Source organism: Pleurodeles waltl, chromosome 4_1 (assembly GCF_031143425.1).
Source record: "Pleurodeles waltl isolate 20211129_DDA chromosome 4_1, aPleWal1.hap1.20221129, whole genome shotgun sequence".
In the NCBI taxonomy this organism is placed as follows: domain Eukaryota; kingdom Metazoa; phylum Chordata; class Amphibia; order Caudata; family Salamandridae; genus Pleurodeles; species Pleurodeles waltl.
The window spans coordinates 908726783-908750775 of record NC_090442.1 but is presented as its reverse complement, the minus strand read 5'-3'; the positions used below and the strand labels follow the sequence as shown (position 1 = coordinate 908750775).

Sequence of the window (23993 nt, the reverse complement as noted above, 5' to 3'; positions counted from 1 at the left end):
GTAGATTTTCTCGGGTTGGAGAATTTAGTTTCGAGTGGTTGGCTGCTCATTTGTTTTCAGAGTTTCGTTTCGCATGATTTGGTAATATTTAATTGTTTTCACATACCGATTTAGGGTTGGAATAAAGAGTTCCTGGTTTGCATTTTTTAGTCCTAAGCCTATCAAAATTTCAGGCTGTAACACAGATGGGAATTCTGCACTGCCTGCTGTATGAGAAGGCTCCCGCGAGTGTGAGGCTGGCTGACGAGATTCACTGCGCAAGAGAGGGCACTGCCTGGGCGGAGCCAGTGCGCGGTCTCACTTAACCTGCTGTGAGACTCAAATGTATGTCTATCATATAAGTTCAGACTCTCTCAGGTTAAGAGCAGACTTTAATGCCTCAGTCTGTGATGGAAGGGAATTGCTTTCAAGTGGTAACAAACCTAGATTAGTTCAATATTGGGCATTGTATATAACATTTCAAACTAACTTGCTGGGTTAAGCACTCGTTGCTGCTATGTGCGTGTCTGAATTGGAGAACTAGTGGTCTCAAGTGCCCACACCCCAGCCAATCAGTTTTGAAGCTGATAAACTGAGTACGAACTATTAAGATGGATTATAAGACGACCACCAATACACTGCTAAGTAACAGCAAAACTGTAAAAGCAAGCTTATACTGCCCTGTGAAAAGTGTGTTATATACAATGTAATGTTGATGCAAAGGAACATTCAAACCCTAGTTTGAAGAATCCCGCCGGTACAGAGAATATCCGGTAAAACAGGCACTTGAAAGGTTCACTTTATTATTTGCTTAGTTAACATGAATATAGGATGCTTGGGACAAGGATTCCCTGGCTGACTTGCATGAAGACGTCTGGCCTACCCGTGCCTCTCAACACTTAAAGCCTGGATCTTCTCGTGAAGATGGGATACACAATTTTACTCAACAGCAAACACAAGTGGTTTAAGTTGTGACAAAAAGATCTCGATGCAGAGTGGAACATTGTGCTGCAGGATTGATTTAAGCCTGGAATTTCCTGTTTATATTGCAAGATTAGGAAAACTTGTGCACATGATGAAGTTCATATGGGACTTTCAGTGCTTGTGGATCACAAAACTGTGGTGGTGAGGCGATATGTCGGTTACATAGTTGATCTTTAGGTAATGGCATTCAATCGACCTCTGACAGGAGGCAGAGAAGGAGAGAACCTAAAGTCTGAGAAAAGTGAGGGTCTCTGAAGGTGCTCAGAGCGGAGGCAGATATCTGGGAGGTGGGGTAAGGTACGCTAGGGGAGGAGCCGTGGTCAAGTAGCAGGACTTGTGCAAGTCAACTTTTGTATGTGTTAAACTCGACTGACATCAGCTTTGCTTCTGTACTATGATGGGGCAGAAAAAAACATTGTTCCCGCCTCGCCAAACCTTGCACTCCAGCTGCTTTGTTGTTGCTCCTAGTGCAGAGAAACCAGATGCTCTGCATGTGGCGCTGGTGGTAATGTGGAGTACTGTTTATACTGCTGGCTTTCCTGTGGCCTCCGCTGCAGAGCCAAAACTGAAGAATACATTTATCTGGAGGACTCTAACCAAGTGCTTGGTTTCCAATGGTAAATCAGTTTACTTGTCCTGGAGAAGAGTCGCAGACAAAACTATTCAGCACTGAAAATGCAATATATACAAACTGCAGGCTTTGGTCCTTGCACAATGACTTCCTTCATCCTTTTCTGTGCCCAGGCGCATGCTGATGGTCCTCAGAGAAAGATGGAGGAAATTGAAAATCTTTGTTGCTGAAGGGAAATTCTCCATGCCTGCACTATGGGTTAAAATCAGAATAAAATCCACCTCGGAATGACTCCTATTGCAGATTACCAGAGGGTTTGATCGACGCCCAGAACCAGTCTAGCAACACTAAAGGGGAGTTACCTTTCAGCAACAAGTTTTTCCATTTCTTTTACCTCGCCGTGGGGCAGGAAAAGCAAGAGTGTATGCCACACTGGTCAAGAAGTGCAATTACCATGCAGGCACTGACAGTATACAGAAAGAAAAGTCGAAATGCAAGCAATCACAGTAAGGAATTAGTATACATCACATTTTTTATTGTCCCATCTTGGAAAGTCCAACAGCATATAACTGCCTCATTTCACTTAGCAGTTGTGACAATTACAGATGTGACACAGTGACCGGACACACGAGGTTGATGAAATTATATAACCTATATTTCGTCTTTGGATGTGTTGAAGAAAGTCTGCTCTGCAGCCAGTATAAGGCATTCCATAAGGTATTTAAGCAATGCAACTTGAAGTGATTGTGGAAGTGAGTGATCTACAGGTTTCCACAATTAAAATGCCAATCACTTCTTCTCAAAACTGTCAGTAACATCCTTTCCATTTGCTGTGGCCCATGAGAACCACCAATTCCTCAAGTGGTGTCTGGGTTGCCCTACCTCATCAGGGTGGCATAATCTTGGTCATTACCGGGATACTTTGCCTCTGTCGCCAAAAATCGCACTCCCACTCAAACGTGGTGGGCAGAACATCAAGGGCTACAAAAGGCCAAGTGAAGCCTAGAAAAGTAATCATGCCCCTAAGCTGGGTGGTGGAATAATGCTGAAGCATCTTATCTGACAGAAGTGGAATGTCTTCGGTTTGACACGGACATGCAGCCAAAGTTGTAAACCTCAGAGGACTCAAAGCCAATAGCAACAATATGGTGGGTGGAAGCAAGCTTGAAGGTTTGGACCTGAGCAATACTGAGGTGTTAACCAAATGTTAAGGGACACAGGCACACTGGCTCTGCCCAGGCAATGCTCTCTTGTGCAGTGAATCTCGTCTGCAACTCTTACACATGCGGGGGACTTTGATACAGCAGGCAATGCAGAATTCCCATTCACGTCACAGCCTGAAATTTCGATAGTCCAGAGGCAAAAAAATACAAGCAACTCTTTATGCCAAATCCTAAATCGGTATGTAAAAACAATTAAATATTATCTACTCATGTGAAACGAAACACTGAAAACAAATTAGCAGCCAACTACTCAAAACGGGATTCTCAAGCCCAGGAAAATCTACCATGTAATCGATGTAAAGCAGAAATTAATAGCAAAACACACTCATCTGTGACCCGGCCACGATGGCTAAATATAGAAGCCAGAAAAGCAATCTGGGGATGCCCCTCAAAGTCACCAGTGTTTGTTTTACAAAAACTCTGACGAATGATGCCCTTAGAGTATTTTTGCCACTGGCAGAACACAGAGGCGCTGTTACCATGAGATGTCAAAGGTGCCGGAGAAATGCTTTAAAGTTACCCGTCCTGCAAGCAGCATATTTTCCAAGTGAGACACCGCAAAATGCTAGCTCACTTATCCAGGAGTGATGTGGTGCTAGGGCAGAAAGCCGTAGTCAAGAATCGCCAGTATCAGATAGAAATCTCTATGTACCACCAAGAGGGTGACAAATGAAATGCAAACCTTTATATTCTAACTCTGCAGCTATTGCCTTTCAGGTTGGCAGAGTAGCTGTTTGAGCATAATATGCAACAACACGTTGTGTCTACTGTGAACAGGATAAGGAAAGAAATTACAAAAGAGGAGCATTAAACCACATGGTCTACCTAGGCTGGAGCAGCAGTGGTATATCCTAGACGGAAAACTCTGTGGCAACTTATGCAACTATATAATCAAAAGAGATCGAGACTTAAAGTCCACCTCAAATTCAAAAATACATATTTTAAAGGACTATTCAAGCAGCACAAATGCTAAAAGCTAGGTAATTAAATCTAGAGTTCCGAAGCATCAAAAACCGCCGCATTGAAAAGTCAAGGTGCAGGAAGAAGCGTGATTCAAGTATATGAAGTTTAATGATGTCACTCTAAACTGTTGTTGAAAGAATACTAGAATTGGTAGCTGTACCCGGTGAGAGGAGGTTGAAGTGGGCGATGAAGAGTGAATCACTGGATGTGAAGAACATGCGACACTGATGCAAGACATCAGGTTGAATCTGTCATGGAGGCTATTAATCGCGTCAGACTGGTTTGAAGCTTTAGAAATGCCAAGAGAGTTGCGATGAGGTGGGCGAGTCAAACCTGCATCTATAGTTATCACACGTCGTTGAAATCTGGTCAGGAAATCAGAGTCCTGGTGCGACTTTCGATCCCCAGGAGGTAAAAACGGGTATAGCTTGTTGATCCAAGCTGGAGCGCTGATGTCTACTTGCAATGAATTCAGGGGTACAAGTGGTAGCCTTTCAGTGGTGTGACGAGTTGGTCTGAAGGTTCAAGTAAGCAAATGAATGTTTCTGTGGTGCCTGAACAGGGGTCCGCGAATTCTCGTGCTGTAATAATTGAAAATCTGCAAAAGTGATATCAAATTCTTGCAGATTTTGAGGTCAGTATCTGCAGTCAGTGGCCACGTGGCAAGCAGCTATAGTGGTCTCCCCACAATAGTTTGGCTCCTAAGCTCTTTCCATCACCTTCATATCAGAAGGGAAGCAGCCCGGCCAGGCTGGAAGAACTTCAAGGTCGTTCCATTTCTCCAAATCCAAAAAGGCTTCTTTTAGGCAATAGGAACCATATGCATGTAACAGCGCCTCCATCAATCTGCAGACTTGAATCTCTCTAGAAACAGGCAGACCTGGCCATATACTCTAGATAAAAACCTCATAGAATGCAAAAGCTCGGTGAGATACTTTCAGGACTGAAGGATACCCAGTCCATCAAGCCAAGAATGCAGCATTTAGAAGCAGCACAGCCTTTATGGACATATAGACGATTTTATCTTGTTTGGGAAAATGATACATCTGGTTCAAGTGAAAGCAATTATCTGACCCCTGTTTAAAACAAAGAAGTGGGGCTGGGGGCATGGGTATTATGTCAATCCCCCTGACTCCACCCTCACACACACCCACCCCGCAACATTTCTAGAGCAGTGTTTCCCAAGCTGCCGGTCAAGACCTACTGGTGGGTCATGAAAGTCCTGGTCTATAAGCAAGTAATAGTGGAAATGTGTAGCACTGTTTGTGCACCAGTGTAAGGTGCTGAACAATATACCCAAGTGCAGCACTTGTTGCTGATGTTGTACTTCACAAAGCCATTTCAACAGAGTGTGCTCACTACACATGATCAAACACAACCATACCATTTGTGTATGTCTTTCACGTATAAATTGAGAGATATGCATGTGGCCTAATGGCCAGTGCTTCTGAGGTTGGGTCTGGGGAACCAGGTTTGAGTCCTGCCCATGGATCAAATACCTCTGATTCTGGGTGAAACACTGACTCTGCTGTGCTTATAATAAAATGAATCAGGCTTTGTGCAATATAATATGGTGCTCAGGTAAAGTGCTACAATACTTTGGGCTGTGTGCATGCTATATAAAACAGCAAAATATTTATGTATGAGTCCCAAATGCACCACTGGGTGTTGTCTGAGCACAAAAATGAATATGAGGTCTTTCCTCATACTCTGCTGTAGAAGGCTTCTCATATTTGCTAAAATCACTTGTAGCACCACCAAGACTGTCCGCAAGCCTTGTGATTTTATTGTTGCCACAGGCCAGCACACCATTCCGAAAAGTGTTCCAGCTCCAGGCTCTAGTGCAGTTAAACCATCTGCTCTCTTTTATGGGCTGGTCAATATTTTGGCCACAGTCTGACATTGAAGGGCATGGTCAAGGTTGTGATATTTACAAACAGTGGCTGATACTACTTTAAGAACTCACTTCGTCTCATGCCCATCACACTTAGGTGGGTTGCAAAGGTTTGTCGCTCTAACGAGATTCTAACAAGTTTTGGAAACACTGCTGTAGCAAGAGAGTCAGCTGACTTGCTTCAATTGTTTGTTTGATGCAATATAGGTCTGGGCTTCAACATTTTCCATGACTGCTATTAGTTTCCAGTTGTGCCGGCATGGGAGAGAATACCCGGGCATTGTCTGGTACAATCCCAAGGGGGACTGATACAGTATGAGTTCCACATGTTCTGGGCTTGGGGCTTCCCTTCATCTTCCAAGTTTCAAAGCAGATCTGAGTCAGGTGCCCTGGCAGGTGTTCTATGAAGACTGCAAATCTGTAGGGTCAGTGGAAAGCTACTGTCCATTCATTCCAGCACTGACACAGGAACACACATCTTCACAGCACAGCTCTCTATTTCCTGCATTGGCCACTGCCTCATGAATGAAAGTCTTAGTAACATTTGTATTGTGAATAGCCAAAAGGACAGTGGTAAGGCTCCTCACATCTGAGCACTTTCAAGGAACCATTCCCTGCCTCAGATCTGCTTATTCCAACCCCAGAGGACAAATAATTCTCACAATTGCCTTACAGCTACTTTCAGGACCTACACTGTACTGGAGACTTGATGGCTGGGCTGGGCCATCAGTAAGGAGCTGGCAGGAAAGGCGAGCCTGGTGGCTACAGTAAGCAGGCCACTTACTGCATCGCTCCAACAGTCGGACTGGTGATGAGTCGCAATGATTTTTCCGGGGAGAGGCTAAATTATCCACTTAAGGCTTTTGCATTCTTGAATTAAATTTCTTTCCTCCGGTTGAAACGTGAATCCACTTTAATTCAGTCAGGCTGGAAAGTGAGGTAAATGTTTTCTCTAACATCTCGGGGGACACTTAAAAATCTGTTTATCTTGCTTCAGTCTCTTTGATGGGGGTTTCATGAGAATTGGTTCATTTACAGATTAGAATTTCACAAACAATTCTATGAAATAATTGTCACGTATTCATAGAAATGGCTGGAGTCTGAACTACTAGCATTACATCAAAAGTTCAACTAAGTAACTTATTTCCTGAAGAAGGCAACTTACTTTACTTCTTCATGCCGATACCATGAGCGTTAGTAAGTGGGCCACCAGCCTTCCTACTTTTACCTACAACCGTTCTGTCAGGATTTTTTTTTTAACCTTTTGGTTCCTGCCCTGTCAAAACACAGCTGGTCGGTGCCAAATTACAGCAGCTGCACCAAAAGTACCATTAAAAAACAACACGTGACTGCAGCATGTTAGGAAAGCTCCAGGGCAGTCAATATACCAAGCCAAAGAGTAAGCCAGGTGTCCAAGAAAGCAGAAAACATGCATTCCTCACTGTTGTGGAGACAGTCAAGTGGTACCTCAGGGCTGCGCTGATGGCACAAAAGTGAGAATAAATAAGCGCACACTAAGTCTCAGTTACAACAGCTCCGTGACAAAGTTTCATGCACCATATTGTGCTCTACATATTCCCCAGCACCCGAAGACGATAACGTCCAATAACACAGTGATATCCTAGAATTATGCCAATTCAGTAAGCTGTCACAATGAACCAAAGGACGCAAATACTTCACACCGATGACTCGTGCTGGAACGATATTGGTGCAGAACTTGGGCCAAACAGAAGTCAGGAGATCACCTTAGGAAGTGGTTTGTTTACATGGTTGCGAATCTGATCCTAGAACACAACAGTAATATAGGAATTTTCAAGGCTCAATGCCAAAAAGGGATTCGACGGCAGTTAAAGGGTTACTTTTTTACTTCATTGCGTCCTCCAACAAGTCACATTCGTGCTTCAGTGGGCATAAACCCCTCGCACGGAAAAATGATAATTTTACGTTTCAAAAAACGAAGTCTGTGGCCTCACATATACATCTAGCGGAATTAGGAAGGATATGTGCCATATGTTCCTCTCCGACAGGAACCACAACAAAAGCCCGCCCAGTCACATTCTACGGATACCACTGCATGTCTGAGGCTAACCCCAGAGAACCACCACATCTGATACCAAAAAAACATAATTAAGTGATCACTGTGTGAATTTGCTCAGTTTTCCAAGGAGGACGATTACTTTTACGGTCTACTCGACAAGTCCATGTGCACGGATACTGCATCATATGAATAAAAAGTATTGAAAACCGGCAAAGTGGTCAATGCGCTATTCGGAATAACTGAATGTTACGCTTCACTTGTTTCTACTATTTCGTTAAGAATACACGTAGATGAAACATCCTTTTTGCTGCTGACGCACATACTTTTCATTGTATACTCCAACTGCCTGATCAGACAATATTTTGCAAATGCTTAGAGGGTTTGCATTTCATCACCATGAGCTAGGAAAGAAAACAGGCTATCCACATTTAATAATGTTAAACGTTTTTTACTAAACGGAACTTAACATTGTTCTAAAATTTAGCAATCCTTATTTTTCAGACCTGCGTCTGCACCATACTCCTACCAAACTACCAAGTAGGAGCCGCCGGTGTTCTGCTTTGAAGCGACGGTCTCCCCATTCTGCTTCACCTCATCACCTCGCACACATGTCAATGAAGCTTACCTCTCGCAAACCCCTTTCACAGCCCGAGACTTGAATTAAAAAACAGAAGCTGCAGCGGGACGCCTCCAAACAAAACGTGAACTCTGCGTGTACTCCTGCACCCATCCAGGATTCAGGAAGAGCTTCCGGCAAGAGCGATGCCCAACAACAAACAGAGGGAGGGAGCGAGTGCAAACAGAAGAGGCGCACAGCTGCGAGGCGGCCAGAAGCCGATCTCCCACGGATCAGAGCGGCACCAGATGCTTGCATCAGCGCCCCGGCCAGCCTCTAAGGCTTCCTCCATCCACAGGGCTTCATCACTACGGAACGCCGGGAAGGAAAAAAAGGTGCTTTGCACACTCGCCGTGCGCTGCCTGACCGACGCCCCTCGGCGCTTGAGGAAACCCGGAAGAGGGTCCGGGAGACGCCTCGCCGCGAGCTGGCGTGCACAATGCGAAGCAGATGTGCCCCGACAAGTTCTGGGAGGACGTGACGCCGCCGCGCGGGGGAGCCGGGGCAGGAGCGCCCGGGCCGCATTCCACAGCGCCGGACTGGCAGCGCGCTCCCCGGGCACGGGCTCCGGAGCCTCCCGGGGCTCACTCTCTCCTCGGAGGGCACCGGACACTTCCACACCTCTCTACTCCACTATCGGGGTGATGGCAGACTTAAAAGGGGAGGAGGGCGGGGCGGACTCCGAGGTAAACAGTTTGCAAAGCGGGTGAAGCAGACTGAAGACAAAAGAAAATGAGACCTCCAAATCAAGATTGATCGCAGAGGGCTGTCTTTATTGTATTCCCCAAAGCTGACTTGATCTGGGCACCACCTATTCAGTTTTCCGATTCTACTTGACAGATCAGTGTAGTCTGGTGGAAATAGTCTTGTCTATATTCTATCGAGTGTACGTTTATATTCTATGGAGGTTAAGGGTTTGTACTTTAGTTCTCTGTGACGTGGCGCCACCAAAACTTACTTTGTCTTACAAGAGTGAAATTCAATCACTTTTGTTCTCAGTAATAAAGCCAGTGGGAAACGTACAATTCAGAGGCCATAGCATTTTCTACGTAAATATGATTTTTGCAAAAATGTATCTCAAAAGTTAACCCTGGACAAGGATTGTGACTTCAAAAATACATGTAGGTTATTCCTCGACACTTACGTTATAGAAAGCAAGTTAAATTATAATTATAAATGCAACTGCATTTAAAACACGTTAATTCCCAGAGGAAAATAGAGCTAACCAGGTACAAGGGATTTTCAATGGACCCATTTGCTGCCATTTTTATCTTAAATTGCTGAGGAGAAAATGTTAAATGACTCCAGTGCCATATTGTTACCCCTGCCCAGTGTTTCAGAACCCACTGTTACCTAGTACAATCCGGCTTCTCTGCCCCCCCCCCCCCCCCCCCCCCCCCGCACCCACCCAACCACACCCTTCGCCCTCTACAGGGCATGTTTAGTCCACTGTCTGAAAGCCATAGAGTATGCTGCAGCAGGTAGAAACCATTTTTAGGCGGGCAGCTGCAATTTCCACCAGGCAACGCTTGGCTCGCCCTCCCTTCGTCAGAGGTGGTTTGATAGATCCACAGACAGCTCATCTTAAGGATAGACATTTGCAGCAGTTGATATCTCAATAAAATAAAATTTTAAAGAAATTCAACAGCAGTCTCCTTGCCCATAACATGATGGACCTAGATGCCTTCAGATGTGGACTCGGCCTTCACCAAGCCAGTAAAATCTTCAACAAGCTCATAAAATTCAAAGGGGTGGGGGGGGGGGGGGGGGGGGGGGCGTAAGAAATGGTGGACAGAGGTGGTGGGGAGTTCAGAGTCTGACTCTTATACATCCATTGGACCCAAGTAAGGGCAATGACCCCAAGATGAACGTTTTCTGTAAAGTAAGTACTTTTTATTCAAGGGGCCAGAAGGGGAAAACAAGTGAGCAGGGCAATAAAGTCCCTATTGGTAATCTAAGAGAACATCAGTCTTTGGCACCAGACCATGATGTGCCCAGATAATTTTGTTTGGATACAAAATAGTGTAGACATTAGGGTGCTTCATGAGGGATATTCCCAACACGACTTTCACAGTGAGACAAAAAATATTTAATAGGTCAAAAGAAAGATCTTATATTACAACAAACGAACACACGCTTGGTGGATCGTCGCTAATCTACTCATAACATAATTTGGATTGTATCGAGTGAGTGACTCGTTCATGAATGTGCAAGATGTAATAAATGGCCTACTCTGCCACTTCAAGCAAATATAAGTAATGGAATGCACACCTAGTAAACTTCACAGTCTTAACAATAAATAATCAATCAATATGTATGGTGTGGAGCCTTGGTGTGTAGTCTGTTCACAACACTTGTAAATCTTGCCACTTGGCACCTGCAATGCTTTGAAAAACCTTGAGTGTAAAAGGGATACTCATTTTTGCATGATGCACATTTTTTTCTGGAATTGCCTGTATTATCTACATTCTTCTATCGTTTTCGCAGCACTGCAGGTTCAGTGTCTAAAGTGCTGTCAGGAGGTGTAACAACTTAATTTAGTCATGATGGAAATGTCTTCTTTTTTGCCCCACACGATCTCTGGTTGGTGGTAGGTTTTTTTGCCATTTCATTCCTTGCAGGTTGCTTCACTACCAACCAGAGAACATCCCTGACATATTAAAGGAGCTGAATTAAAAAATAAAATTAAAAAAAAGCCAATTAAGGCAAGAAAAAGAAGCCAATCCATTTTACATAGTTTTGAAAAACACATTATGGCAAATATTAACCAAGACTGATTTCTTTACTTCATCACCGTGGTACACTCAACTAGTCCTCATACTACACCTATTGTTACAGCATCTTCCTCACTTAGAAGTTACACCACTTGCACAATGCACATTTATAGTATATAGTCTGAGGTTACTGTCAAACCTTTTCCACTATTAAAAGGGTAACATGGGCCTTCACAGCAACTGGCCCTACATCTGCAGCCTAAAAGGGCGGTGGAAGCAGTGCCCCAGACTTATCTATGTGTGGTGGGATCATCTGACCCACCCTCCAGCCCTTCTAGACTTTACTCCAGCACACTGTGGGATGTTAACATCCCTGGATATTGAGCTATGCACATCAACTGGGTCCCACTCCCTTTAGAAGTAAAACCTTATCACATGTATATTTACGTATATCGGGCCAACATGTCAAGTGTTTTCAGTGTGCTATAATTAGAAGCTCTGGTTAAAACAAAGGAACTCGAGGAAGAGTTCAATTCCATACTCATTTATTTAGCAACACTTGAGACAGCTTCTCAAATTTCCAATCAAAATATATAGCGAACAATTTATCTTTTAGATTGAACATTTCCTTGTAAACAAGTTTTATGAAAACATTTATGTCGGAGGATTTCAACATTAGTCTGGGAGAGCCAGGAACACAGGAGATCTACACGATATGGATAAACATACAAAAACAGCCTGTGCTCAGTCTGAACATCCGGCATGCATCGTACACCATGGTCCAACAAGGGACACCCCGATTTACATTATTAAACCATATGGTACGCGAGAAACTAAACAAGCCTGCCTACTCCCAGACTCTGTCCTCCTCAATTAGATGCTCTGGTGTGGAGAGCCTGAGCTCGCGGACCCCCATAGGTAGTTTAAGAAGCAACAGCGTTGATGAAGCCCCTTCCTTGGCAGTAGGCCAGTATGTGAAAGATACAGCAGACAGTCAAGTTACATGCTAAGGAAACAGAAGAAAGCTGGCCAGGCCTCTCTACCCACAGACAACCCAGAGGCCCGCAGGAAAAGGTTCGTGTAGCAGTCCAGACAGCTCGAGTGAATTTATTCATTTCTGAATGTCTTTCCCAGACCAGAATACACTTAACCCTTCGCACAGCGATGCGTCTAGAGTGTCTTGTGGAATGATTCAATGCCAGCAGCTTAAGTGACTCTTGGCGGACCAATCTGAAGAGAGGCTATTTCATGCTCTCCCTCTACAAAGGCCTCCCCCTGCCCCTCTCGAACTGTAACCGAGGTGCCACCTTCTCTCTGCAACTCTTGCAGGATGAACATCCTCCAAACCCAGGCAGCGAAATGCCTTGCTCTGCTGTCATTCCAGCCACGCATGTTTCAGTATTGGTGCCCTCCTGAAAACAGGTATCAAAATGCTGTGGTACCTCGCTCTAGGACCTCCTCTACTAGGATCACCCAGAGATATCTTCCAGCACCTCCTAAGCACCACTCAAATAAAAGTGGCAGCAGCATTTCTTTTAAACTAACCTTGGTTATGGCAATCATATCCGCTATTCCATTATTATTATTTCTTTTTAACAATCCATTTATTTTGGTTCCTTTGACTAAGCTTATCCCCTGCTCCATTGTATGGAAGGACACTGAAAAGCCCTTGATTTTATTTATCCCCCACCTCTGGCTCCACCTACCCACTCTCTGAAATATTGCTCTCTAAACTGATGAAATGTAAAATTGCACACTTCAGATGAAACTCTGCCAAAGGTTTCACAAAAATGCAACCTCAAGGCAGCTCTAAAATACACAAATCTAGCTATAGAACTGCTAATTAGAAGTAAAGAGCTGCACGCTCATCTTTGCTGGAGAGTCCAGTTCTCAAGTTATTCATTTCATGCATTGCATTAACAAGTTAGTTATCAGTTGCATTCCAGCACACTTTGATGGGTGCAAGATGCACCATTCCTTCTCTGCCAATTCAGCATCTGAAAAGGTTTCTAGATCCTTAGACATGCGTTTCTGTGTTAATCATTTTTGTAAATGACTTCATCCTACTTAATCCCTCAAGGATCAACATAATCCTACAGTACTCCATTTTCCAAGACAATAATCCAGACATCAGTATCCTAAATGCTAGATCCTGGCAATGTCTGGAAACGTGAACTAGCTCTGATCTGATTTACGACAAACTCCTGGAATCACTTTGGTGGGCAGATGCTACTTCTAGATAAACATCAAGTTGAGTACATCTCCTCTAAGAGCTTCTCTATCATGTACAAGGTAAACCTTTGTGTCCGAATCATACTAAATTGCTGGTAGCAGCAATTAGGACAAGCACATTGATGCCCATTTTTAGGTTTAAGCCTAGGTTTACATGGACATCTTGAGGACATTCTGAAAGCTTCCCTGGGAATGCCTTCAGCCCACTGCTTACCATTGGCTTTTTTGGTATGTAACTCACAATCAATTGTTTTCCGTTTGTGGCTTTATTTCTTTTAGGCTGTCCATTTCAGTCTTTATCACCCCTATTGAGTATAGCCTGTTCACAATTGCTCTATGTATTCCTCCATAATTGCTCAATTTCTGTATACAGGTCTTTAAATTGTGTTCTTATCTTGTCACATTTGCTGTGCAGACAAATGTCAGGCTGCATCTTCCGAGGGAGCTCGGTGTTCATGTTTTTTTCCCCTCTGACTTCAAAGTAAGAGGGTTTATGTGACAATCCTGCTGGGTACCCATGTGAGAGGAAAAGCTGTAGGATTATATATTTTTTCTAGCACACACTTAAATTTAAACGTCTATAAACATACTGTGCAAATCAAAATATATCAGAATTAGGAAAGCACAAATGAAGTGCTTTTTTTGTACTGCTGAAGTGTGGAGGAAATAAATATTTTAATACAATCATAACAAATTCATACACTCTGTGATGCCATTTCCACACATCATTTGTGCGCTGTAAGGTTTTATGTAAAACTGTATCTGTGCAAATGTAATGGTCATTTCAATTGAAAATGTCCTTAATGGCAGCATGCTGCTACATCATGCATACTCCACTCTAGCCAGTCCACTCTATTCGACATGCCACAAAGCTCCACGCCACCCTCCTATATGCCACATACTTTTAGAGCCATCCTTAACAGCAGCCACACTGGTGTACATGGCCAAAAGACATTAGGAAAGCGAATTGTTCTTGCATAGTCAAGACCTCTTGGCTTTGCCAATGCATGTTGTGTTCGAAAACATACAAAATGTTCTCCTTTTACTCCTGATGAAATGGGAATTTCAATAAAGATTTGAGTAATAAAATAGTGGCTTCTGCCAACCTGATTATAGACAGATAACATGGGTAGTCACATTACCTTGCTCATAAAGGCCAGGGTGAGCCTGGCCAGCTTTAAGCAAATTAACTTGAACAGTCACTTAATGCTATCTCCATCGGTCATGCCCTCTAATTTGTTTAGTGCATCCAGCAGATTTTTGTAGATTTCCCAAGAGCCGAAGGTATAGCCTGTGCCCCTGCACAGCTGGGAAAAAGACCAGAAACTCACAAACCTATTTATGGGCCATACTTACTGGATGGGACTGTACAAAGAAGCAACTGACCTCCCACAGAAACTTGCAGGCAATTACGTAAGAGACTGGTCTTCAGTTGCCTCCAATAATCTGTGCACATATCCCAAATACTTGTAGTAGGTATGGCTGTTATATGCTATCCTGGCATAAAATATATGTTTTATAACTCCTATGAGCATTATCAACACATTAAAACACAAACACTAACACAGTATCTATTGAACTGCCAAGATCTGAAGATGTAGCTTAGATGAATAGAGATCTCAAAACAAATTTAGAGCTAACTGCTTATACGGATGATTGTTTTTTGGATATTATCGTAGATTCCCTTCAGCATGTAGTTTTCTTTCTGTGTTTGTTTTTGTAAAAGTCCATCAAGGAAAATATGTAAAAAGAGAACAGGTGGTTCTCAGATGTTACATGAGACCTCGTGGGAAGGACGCGCAAGAAATAATCTCATACTCGGGCTTATCATCAGACTAGATGTGCATTTGAAATACAAGACTACAGTATAATAAAAGCAGGTGATGTGTACAGAGGATTTCACAGAAAATACATGGGTCAAGGTGGTATGCAGGGTCAAGTGGATGCATGCGTCATGTGCCTGAGGTGAAAATGCTAAAGAGACTTACCCCTCTCCACCCACCCACTCCGGGTTTTAAAGCTAAAGGACACCTTAATAGACTTCACGATCTTCATCATGACATTAAAGACGACACCAGACATCCCATACACAAACACATTCCTGCCAGAAGACAACTCCTAGTCAATTATAAGATTCTGGATGACATTGCTTAATCTTAAAGTTAAATAACAGAAGTTATGCATTTTCTAGGGCTCTGTGTCCTTTGATACACCCGTCCACTGTGTTCCCTGGCAGTCTCCTTTAGTACGATGACAATTGACACGGAAATCAAATGGGCTTGATTTTTTTATCCATCATAGATGTTTTAATTATTTTTAGAAAGCCGGGACCTAATGGACTAAATGATTTCCATGTTTCCATCTGTACAGAGTGCTTGTGACCTCTTAGCCTAACATACAACCTCCACCCACCATGAAGCACACTGCAGTCAGCTATACTTCCACATCTCCTAAATCCTAGGTACGGTACCACCTCAGGCATGCCTGAATGAAAAGTGAACGTCCTACACCAAACTTGGCACTTATCACTTAAAGCGCAAACTAAAGACATCTGAATTTCCACCCCATCATATTCACCCGTAAAGCTGCACTTTTGTACAGTGCAGACAATTCTACCTTTGTTTCAAAATCCAGCTCTGTTAGAATCTTACTTTATGGTGACCTTTCACTGTAAATGCCACACAAGCGTCTCTGCTAAATGAGTGCCATTCCAATCTGGTTACTTAATCTCCACTAACATCTCCTCTGCCCAGATCTCAGCTAGTCTTGCTCCGTCGTCTTATCCTGACACCAATAAGGGAACGCCATTTTTATAGACACTCTTTCGATGTTGCTCACTCCACAAGCTCTCAAAAGTTGCACAGCCCCCACTGTCTAAACACCAGGTGGCTTTTACCATAAATCCCTTCCAGTACATTCAACATTAGCACCCAAGATAAACTAGATTCATTTAAATGGTTTTTCTTTCCCACAAGGGCCATCTTACCAAAAACCCACCAATATAGCTGGCAAAATTACCCTTCCTTGCCATAGGCCAACTGCTGGTTGATTACCAACCTTCCCGCGACCAGTAATGAAAATGCTTTAAAATGAGATATAATCCTCCTTCCGGGGAGCACCCGGGCTACCACACACACTAGGGTAAGTGGAAAAACCAAATAAATTCCAGAATATTCTCAAAACAAGTCCATCTACTAAACTTTGAGTGATCCCTGACCATTTGCCATCTATTGGCACTTCCAGGAAAACATCTGACTTCCGGTGCTCCAAGCACCATGCACTGCAACCATATTTCTGATTCCTGATGGAGGATAAACCTCCTTGAAACAGGAATTGTGTGCCAGCTTAGAAATGTACTTCTACTTGAGGTCCTCTATTAGAAATGCTGTACGCCTCAGAATCAATTCATTGTTCAACGGCATTCCAACATAAGCTCCAAATGCGTACACAGTACCTCAATATCACTCCAGATATTTTGCTTTACTCTGGAACTCTAGACACAAAAAGAGGCGTGTTTTGATTTTGGATACTGCAGATGACCACTAGCACATTTTCCCGTAAGTGAAAACAAAATACTTGTAGCGTTCTCCGGATACCATTCATTTGGCACATATCCGAGGTAGATTCCACAGACATACGGCCTGGCATGCTGTGTTTATGCTCAGAACAGGAAGCAGACCAACTAACATTTTCAACATGTACATCATCCTCCTGTGGAAAAACAAACATGATTAAGCTAGATAGAAATAACATATGTCCATGAGGTGTTAATAAAGCCACAGCAGGATCATCTTTCACTAAGTAGGGCTTTAATGAGGTTGTGTCGGCTGCGATTGGTTTGTGTTCGAAATCCATGGTGGCGCTGCAGAGAACTCGCCCATGGCTAGCCATAATTAAAAAACAAAAGCCTAACACCCCGGTGCTTCACTTGATAAATTAGCATTTCTAAAATGTATTTTCATCAGAGCACATTATTATTTACCGAAGAGGTATTTTAATACAATATAACTATCTCATATTTGAAAAACTTTTTTTTTTTTTTTTTTAGTTGAAATAAAATTTTAGGGGAAGCAATCAGGCACCAAACCAGAGTAAAACAAAAACCCACTGTACAGATCTACCTCGTTACAAATCTCGTTCATCTTGTACAAAAAAGGTGAATTATTAAAATGCAACCAGGTGATGCAACTTTACTCAAATGTTACCAGGACAAAATCAGACAAATTATTTAATTCATTCACGAGTCCCACAAGAACACTTTTCTGTGAAGTCATAAGATATAAATATTTGTGTTGTACTAGATGTTTGATGGTAATAATCATGTCCTATTATACTTTAATAAGCATACTCTATAGGTACATTCACTAGGACCCCACTGGTATTAATCTTTACAAACAAGGGGGCAACATTAAATGTGAGAAATGAAGCTATGGCAAGAGAAGTACAAAAGCTCTTTATGATGGAGCAAGGTGTCTCACTACCGACTTAAAACTTTGGTCAACTTGCTGCATTAAGTGGATAATTAGTAAACCATGACAGAGGTATCTTACCTTGTCGACCACTTTCTCCATCCTGCTTCTGACTCTCCTCCCAATCCTCTGTGTGTGCTCAAGAAACTACTCGTACTGCATAAGCAGGCTGCCAAAGGCCAACACATCAAATATCACATGAACAGATAATGTCTAGATTTTATTATTGAACACTGTTGAGCGATTCTGCTATTTTTGTACTATTTCTACACTATTGTGGTACAATATATGTTATAACCACAAAACTGAATAATAAGACTAATTGAAAGAGATAACACCACTAGTGTTATACAAAAGCCACAACAATTTTTGTTTAGTGAGAAACCACAGCTTCCTTCGTAGAATAAAAAATAAATAAAAAATGAATAGCACTGCTGCCCCCGATCTGAGCTCTAGCCAATATTGAACACTGCAGTTCAGATATTTCAGGGCGTTAATGCCGAAGTAAAATCCAGGGGTAAGGGGGTGAAAGATGTACTGATGTAAAAAAGTGGAGGTATCAGAGACCAAAGAACCAGAAAATAAATATTTGTATAATTGTATAATAAAAACAAAAAAAGTCATATGTAGACATACACATTTGACTATCCTTTCATGGCCGAATAGTTGTCAAAACCATTCATTACTCCTTGTGTCAGTTTAGAAAAAGTTTTATCATTGCACATGTACCTCAGGAAATATATCACCAATGGTATTAAGAAACCAGGCATCACGCCATGTATTTAGAAACCAAAATCATGTTATAGGAAAGTTGATTTAAATTGCATTTATTATTGTTTTGTTTAAAGTGAACTCAACAGCCCAAACGCTCTGGGATGTCGATCTTAAATTGTAGATAAGAGCTTACATATATATACAAGCATTTCTCGGTAAAAGTACAAGGATGACTCTGGCTATTTAAGATCTGAAACAATCAGTAAGGTATAAAGATTATTCAGACAGACCGTGCCACAATTTGGATTGAAATGTAGTTATTAATGTGAAAATAGCTTCATGATCACAAACGAGATTACAACTCGCTCAAACTCTGGTAGAAAGAATACAGTCACTGAAAATACCCTGCCAGTAGACTACAGATTAGCTAACACAACCAGTGTTCCATTGGATCTGTAAATATAAATGAATGTTGATGTATCACTACAACTTCGCTTGTCTGCGAATTGCACTCCCCAGTAAAAACAAATAATAATTGCTAAGTGGATTGACTGAACTGCAACCAGAAAGCCACCATTTACATCACTGCAGACTTCAATACTGTTCATTTGCAAGAATTAGATTATGGTCAGACTCCTTCTGACAATGCGCAATCAAAACATTTACCAACACTCAAAATAGAAGACAGACTACCAAGGTTATGAAGGAAAGTTACAGGTTTGTAATCCTTGCTCTTCATGGTATCAAATATATATATTTTTTAAATATATAAACATTAAAATACCCTTGCAAAAAATCTGGAACACAATTTTGCATACAACTTACATTTTGAAAACGATCTGAAAGAAAACCTGTTTATAGGAGAAATTGTTTTCAGCCTTTGTCCCTCTTTTAAAAATAATTATAATTAAGAATTTGCATTCGAAAATACAGTTTGCTAATAGGCTACTTTAATACCCACCACTCATGAAAAAGTAACTAAGCAGAGAAATGATACACATATGCCTTATCCTTAACATGGGAGAATTTTGACACTACTTGAACAAATCTAGACCAATACTTCACTATTTCTGAAAGTAAAGCAGAGCCAGCTATTTAGACAACAAGGTATGGGTTAAGGATTTAATTGATCAGTTGCCAGGTGATTTCCCTCTTCAAAAAGGGGGCCGTGGTTAATTTTTATATTCAGACAGCTATAATACAGAACACAATCATGCAGACACGAGATGCAGTGAGGTGAGTGGCCATTCAGATATATTTTGAAAACGTAATCAATGCAGTAATATCGTCCTAAGGTGTCGATTTTTCCATTTTGACATTTTCATTCATATTTCTTTCGTTCATTTTGTTTCCATCTTGGTTTCCTTCTTTCTAGCTTCGCTTTTACCTTTTTTCTCCATCTTTAGTTCATTCCCTATTTCCATCTTCGTTACCATCTTTCAATTTTTATTAATCGTAACTTCTAATATGTTGTCGTAATTCCTTTACTTTTCTACATTTTTCATCTTGCTTTGCTTTCCAGTTATCTTTTTTTTGTATGTCTTTTTCTGTTCTTTTCAATATGTCACTACCTCTTTCCCTTTTTCTTCCTGCCATTGTCTTGTATTGTTTCACTCCAGCAATCTTTCTCCCTTCTTCCACCCTTCCTCAGCTACATCCTTTAAGACCACTTCCATTCCTCCTACTTCGTTATTCATTACTTCTCCACCCTTATTCCAACTGTCTATCCTGCGTTCCATTCTTTTTTTCTGTTATCCATTCATCCTTTCTTTAATGTTCTCTACATCCCTCCTTTTCTGTTCTAGGATTTTATTTGTTACCTCAACAATGATTTGGGTGCTTTTATTTGGAAACCAGCATCTGTGATCAAAGAGTAAAGAGTCAGAAACAACTTACAAGGCTTAGGCTATAGAGGACTTCCCAGTGGTACCCCAGTCCCTGCTTGAGCATCTGCTAAAGTGGGGGGAATGGGGAGGGATCAGCAATGCACCTCCTATAGTGTAAAATACATTCCAAGTGACCCCAATTGGTTAGAGTACGTGGCACATGAAACATACCAAGATACTCCAATGGGTTAAGTTAGATGGAGCAGAAAACATGAGAAGACACCCAAATAGGTTAGGTACAATGCTGAATGGAACACATTTAGTCAATTCAACAGATACGATCTGAAGCAAGAATAGATGGTCCAGTAGATTAGGCAGGATTAGGAACCCAACATGCTGCCTTAGGTGGAACATTTAATGCCTCTCTGTAGCATCAAGCGGAATTCACATAAGGGTTAGACTTTAAAACGATTTACATCACAGAAAACCGTAAATCTACTCTTTCCATCAGATATCCCATGTATTTGTGACACTAAACTGTCCATTTACAACAAATGTATATGTCTTTCTTTCTTTAGAATAGTTTTGAACAGTGAAGTCCAGGAAGTTTAAGAAGAGAAATCCAGACAAGCAAGTCCAGCTACCCTTCAGTGAACAACATTTAAGACCCAAGGAGACCTTCCTGGATTAAAATAGGAGCACGTTTTACACATATCCTTCAGCCTTAGATTGTTCCAGTAAAAACAGTACTATTAATATCTAAATTGAAATATAAGAGAGAAACTTAATTATTTTGGCCAATATTCGCTTAGTAAATCATTTCACTCAGCAGAATGCTCTCTGTGCTCAAACTAATGCGAAATTCACGATTACTACTTTACAGGTAACAACCAAGCAGCTCTTGCCTATTCTCATTAGTACCATGGCAAGGGAGTGAATTTCAGTATTGTCTGGGCACAAACAATGCAGTCCCCTGGCACCCGAACAAAGAAGCTGCGGACAGACTATAGTATGAGCTGCCAGAACTCATTAGCAAATTTCAGAGATCAACCTCGAGCTACTCTCAGGTGATAATCACATACAAGAAGTGTATTAGCAAGAGATAACTTGAGAAATAAGTGCCTGGAGGGGCAGCAATGGCTGCCAAAACTTGAACCAAGATCCACTGAAAGGCACCACTCAATTAAATCTTGTGCTTCAATATAATCTAGAATCTTTTTCATGAAGAACAAGACAACAACCAAACTACGGATTCACAAAAATGTAGTGTACAAGGTTGAACTATTGCCAGTTCCAGCTTCACCCCTACACTGTTCAGTCAGTGATGTGTAAATTAAGATATTGTGACTGTCTTACAGCTGCACTAACCTGGATGACACTAATTCTGAACAGTTCCAAAGGGGATCACACAAACATTAAAACATTGAAAACATTTGAATTCGAAATGCAATCTGGCAAATAGTTGCCTTACTCTCAAAACAGGATGCCAAAACGGTTAAGGAGCAAGTTAGCCCAAACTCACAGTGTCATATAAGGATTTACTTGAAGGTGTGCATTTATGGGTACTCGAAAGTCATAGAAAAAAAAAAGAAATAGACCAAACCTGGTTACATTGAAACCAGACAAGAAAAAGTGTGCCATATTTCATTTTCCAGAATTGCGAGGATGAAGCATTTTTTCCATTATCAAAAAGTAGCTTTGAAAAATGCTTATCCCCAAGATTCCAGTATAAACGTTGTTTAAATATTCAAAACGAGGTAGCCCCCTTTTTTTAAAGATAGTTTGCATGCCCTTCAACATAACAAGCACAGGTAAGAGTACAAATGACACAAGAGGGACAATGTGGCTGTTAATAATTCAACGCACAAACATCATCCTAGGTGTTGTAGTGACCAAAACACATATTTGTCAGGTGGCCCAACATCCAAGCCTTAATGGTGCCTGGAAGAGGTAGCGCGTTCTGCTGCCTCTGTAGTCAGCCTGGTAAATAATGACATTTATAAACGGAAAATTAATTACTAACGCCATCACTGGGTGAATTAAAATACGGCATACACTAGAGGAGATCATTCCCACTGGGATTTGGCAATTCTTAACGTTTTGACATCTGTCCACTGAAATTGAAGTGCTGCTGCAAAATTAAGGGGTCATGGAAATACGTCGGACTGTATGGATATTTCCAGAGGGTCACATGTTAAATAATGGTTGAAACACCAAAAGTAGTGCCAGTGAAGTTCGATGCTCTCTTGTTTAAGAATATCCAATTAGTATGGTGCTATACAGAACCTTGACAGTGCAATGGTGGTAACACATACTTCTATTTAAGTGTGTATCCTCTTGAAATTAGTTTTAAAATCCTATACAACGTTGTTCAAATTTACAAGTGAACATCATGAAATGATGAAATCCTAAATAAAGGTCACCACACACACTTAAAAAAAAAAAAATATGTATATTTTTTTAATGAGTGACTCAACCTACAGCACTAAAACGTACAGGATAAGCTGAAAATTAAAAGGAAATGCAATGTACGCAATTATAATGATTAATGGGGGGGCATGGCTAGCGGCTGCACAAGATGGCCACACCGCAGGGATGCTCCTCACCGGCTGCTCCGAATCCTCCAGCACCGGGAGTAACGGAGGGCCTGGCAGGGGCAAATGAGGAGATTGGAGTTTTCCAACATCTCCTCTGGGGGCAGCGCCCCCTAGACACATGTGGGGGCTTCAATGGTGGTGAAAGAGGTGGCCACCAAAGGCGACGCAAGGCCTCAAATGGCGGCGGTCGGGGCTATGAGGCAGAGCTGGGCCCGGCTGTGATCGGAGTCTAATCACGAGGCTCAGTAAACTAGCAGGGGGCCTGAGGCCTTAAAGACTTCGCCAGAGTCCAGGGGACTGCGATAGCAGCCTACAGTGGTTTATATGTGGCGGCCTGCTGATTCAGGCCCAGATTGACAGCGATGACCCACCTGGGGTCGTCCGAAAGCGGAGCGGACGACCCGTTGCAGGCCCTGTCTCTGTGGAGGGGCTATAGGAGGCTCCCTGGAGGAGCGGGGAGCCCCTCCTTCAAGACTTGGGACTTTTGCCTAATCACTCCCCGCTCACCCAAGGCCCATAAAAGAGGTGGGAGCTGCACTTTGGATAGGACCATGGTAACCCCAGAATGTAGGGTTGAGGTGGACTACTGGAGGCCTGGCAGATTGGTGCAGTGGCCTGAACTTCCCATGAACACTGTGCAGCACTTGGCGGGGAGCGACAGCTAAGGTGGGGTTTCTCCTGCACACGCTGGGTGCCACGCTGGAAGCCTGCGCAGAGAGGAGACTACGGCCGGTTGGGCCCTACTTGACGTAGGGGCATAAAGACCCTTATCAATGCTAAACATGGATAATAAAATATCGAGTAAAATACTCGAGGGCCGGCTGCATGATCACCTGCCTGCACTCGTGCACAGCGATTATAACCGCTTTATCCCGCAATGCAACAGCTCGCACAGTGTCCATAGACTGTTCCACCTTCTAGAAGAGATGCCAGAGGAGTACGTCCCAGCGGCCCTTGCCCTCTAGATAGACACACTGGGCTTGACATACTTGTAGGAAGTGATGAAGCTCACATCAGGGTGGGGAGTGGCACCTGGGTCCTTTAGGATATACTGGGGCACGCGGCAGGGGTGCCCCGTGTCCTTGATGCTTTTTGCATTGGCGGTGGAACCCTTTGCCAGCATTATGGGAACAGAGGGTGTACCTTGAGGGATCCTGTTGCACAATTTAGTGC

At 42.4% G+C, this 23993-nt stretch overlaps 1 protein-coding gene across 5 annotated transcripts in view; it reads right to left on the bottom strand.

The window, feature by feature from the left end:
* The window catches only part of PLXNB2 (plexin B2), a 640303-nt gene that overhangs the window by 434049 nt on the left and 182261 nt on the right, over window positions 1–23993 (bottom strand). Inside the window, exon 1 of one of the 5 annotated variants that reach the window (XM_069229654.1) lies at window positions 8278–8903. The exons of 3 other annotated variants lie outside the window; for them this stretch is intronic. In XM_069229654.1, the coding sequence (XP_069085755.1) occupies window positions 8278–8526 (249 nt within the window). In that variant the 5' untranslated portion in view covers window positions 8527–8903. Of the gene's footprint in view, window positions 1–8277; window positions 8904–23993 lie in introns of those variants that run through there. One more of the 5 variants, XM_069229657.1, reaches the window with a different exon arrangement.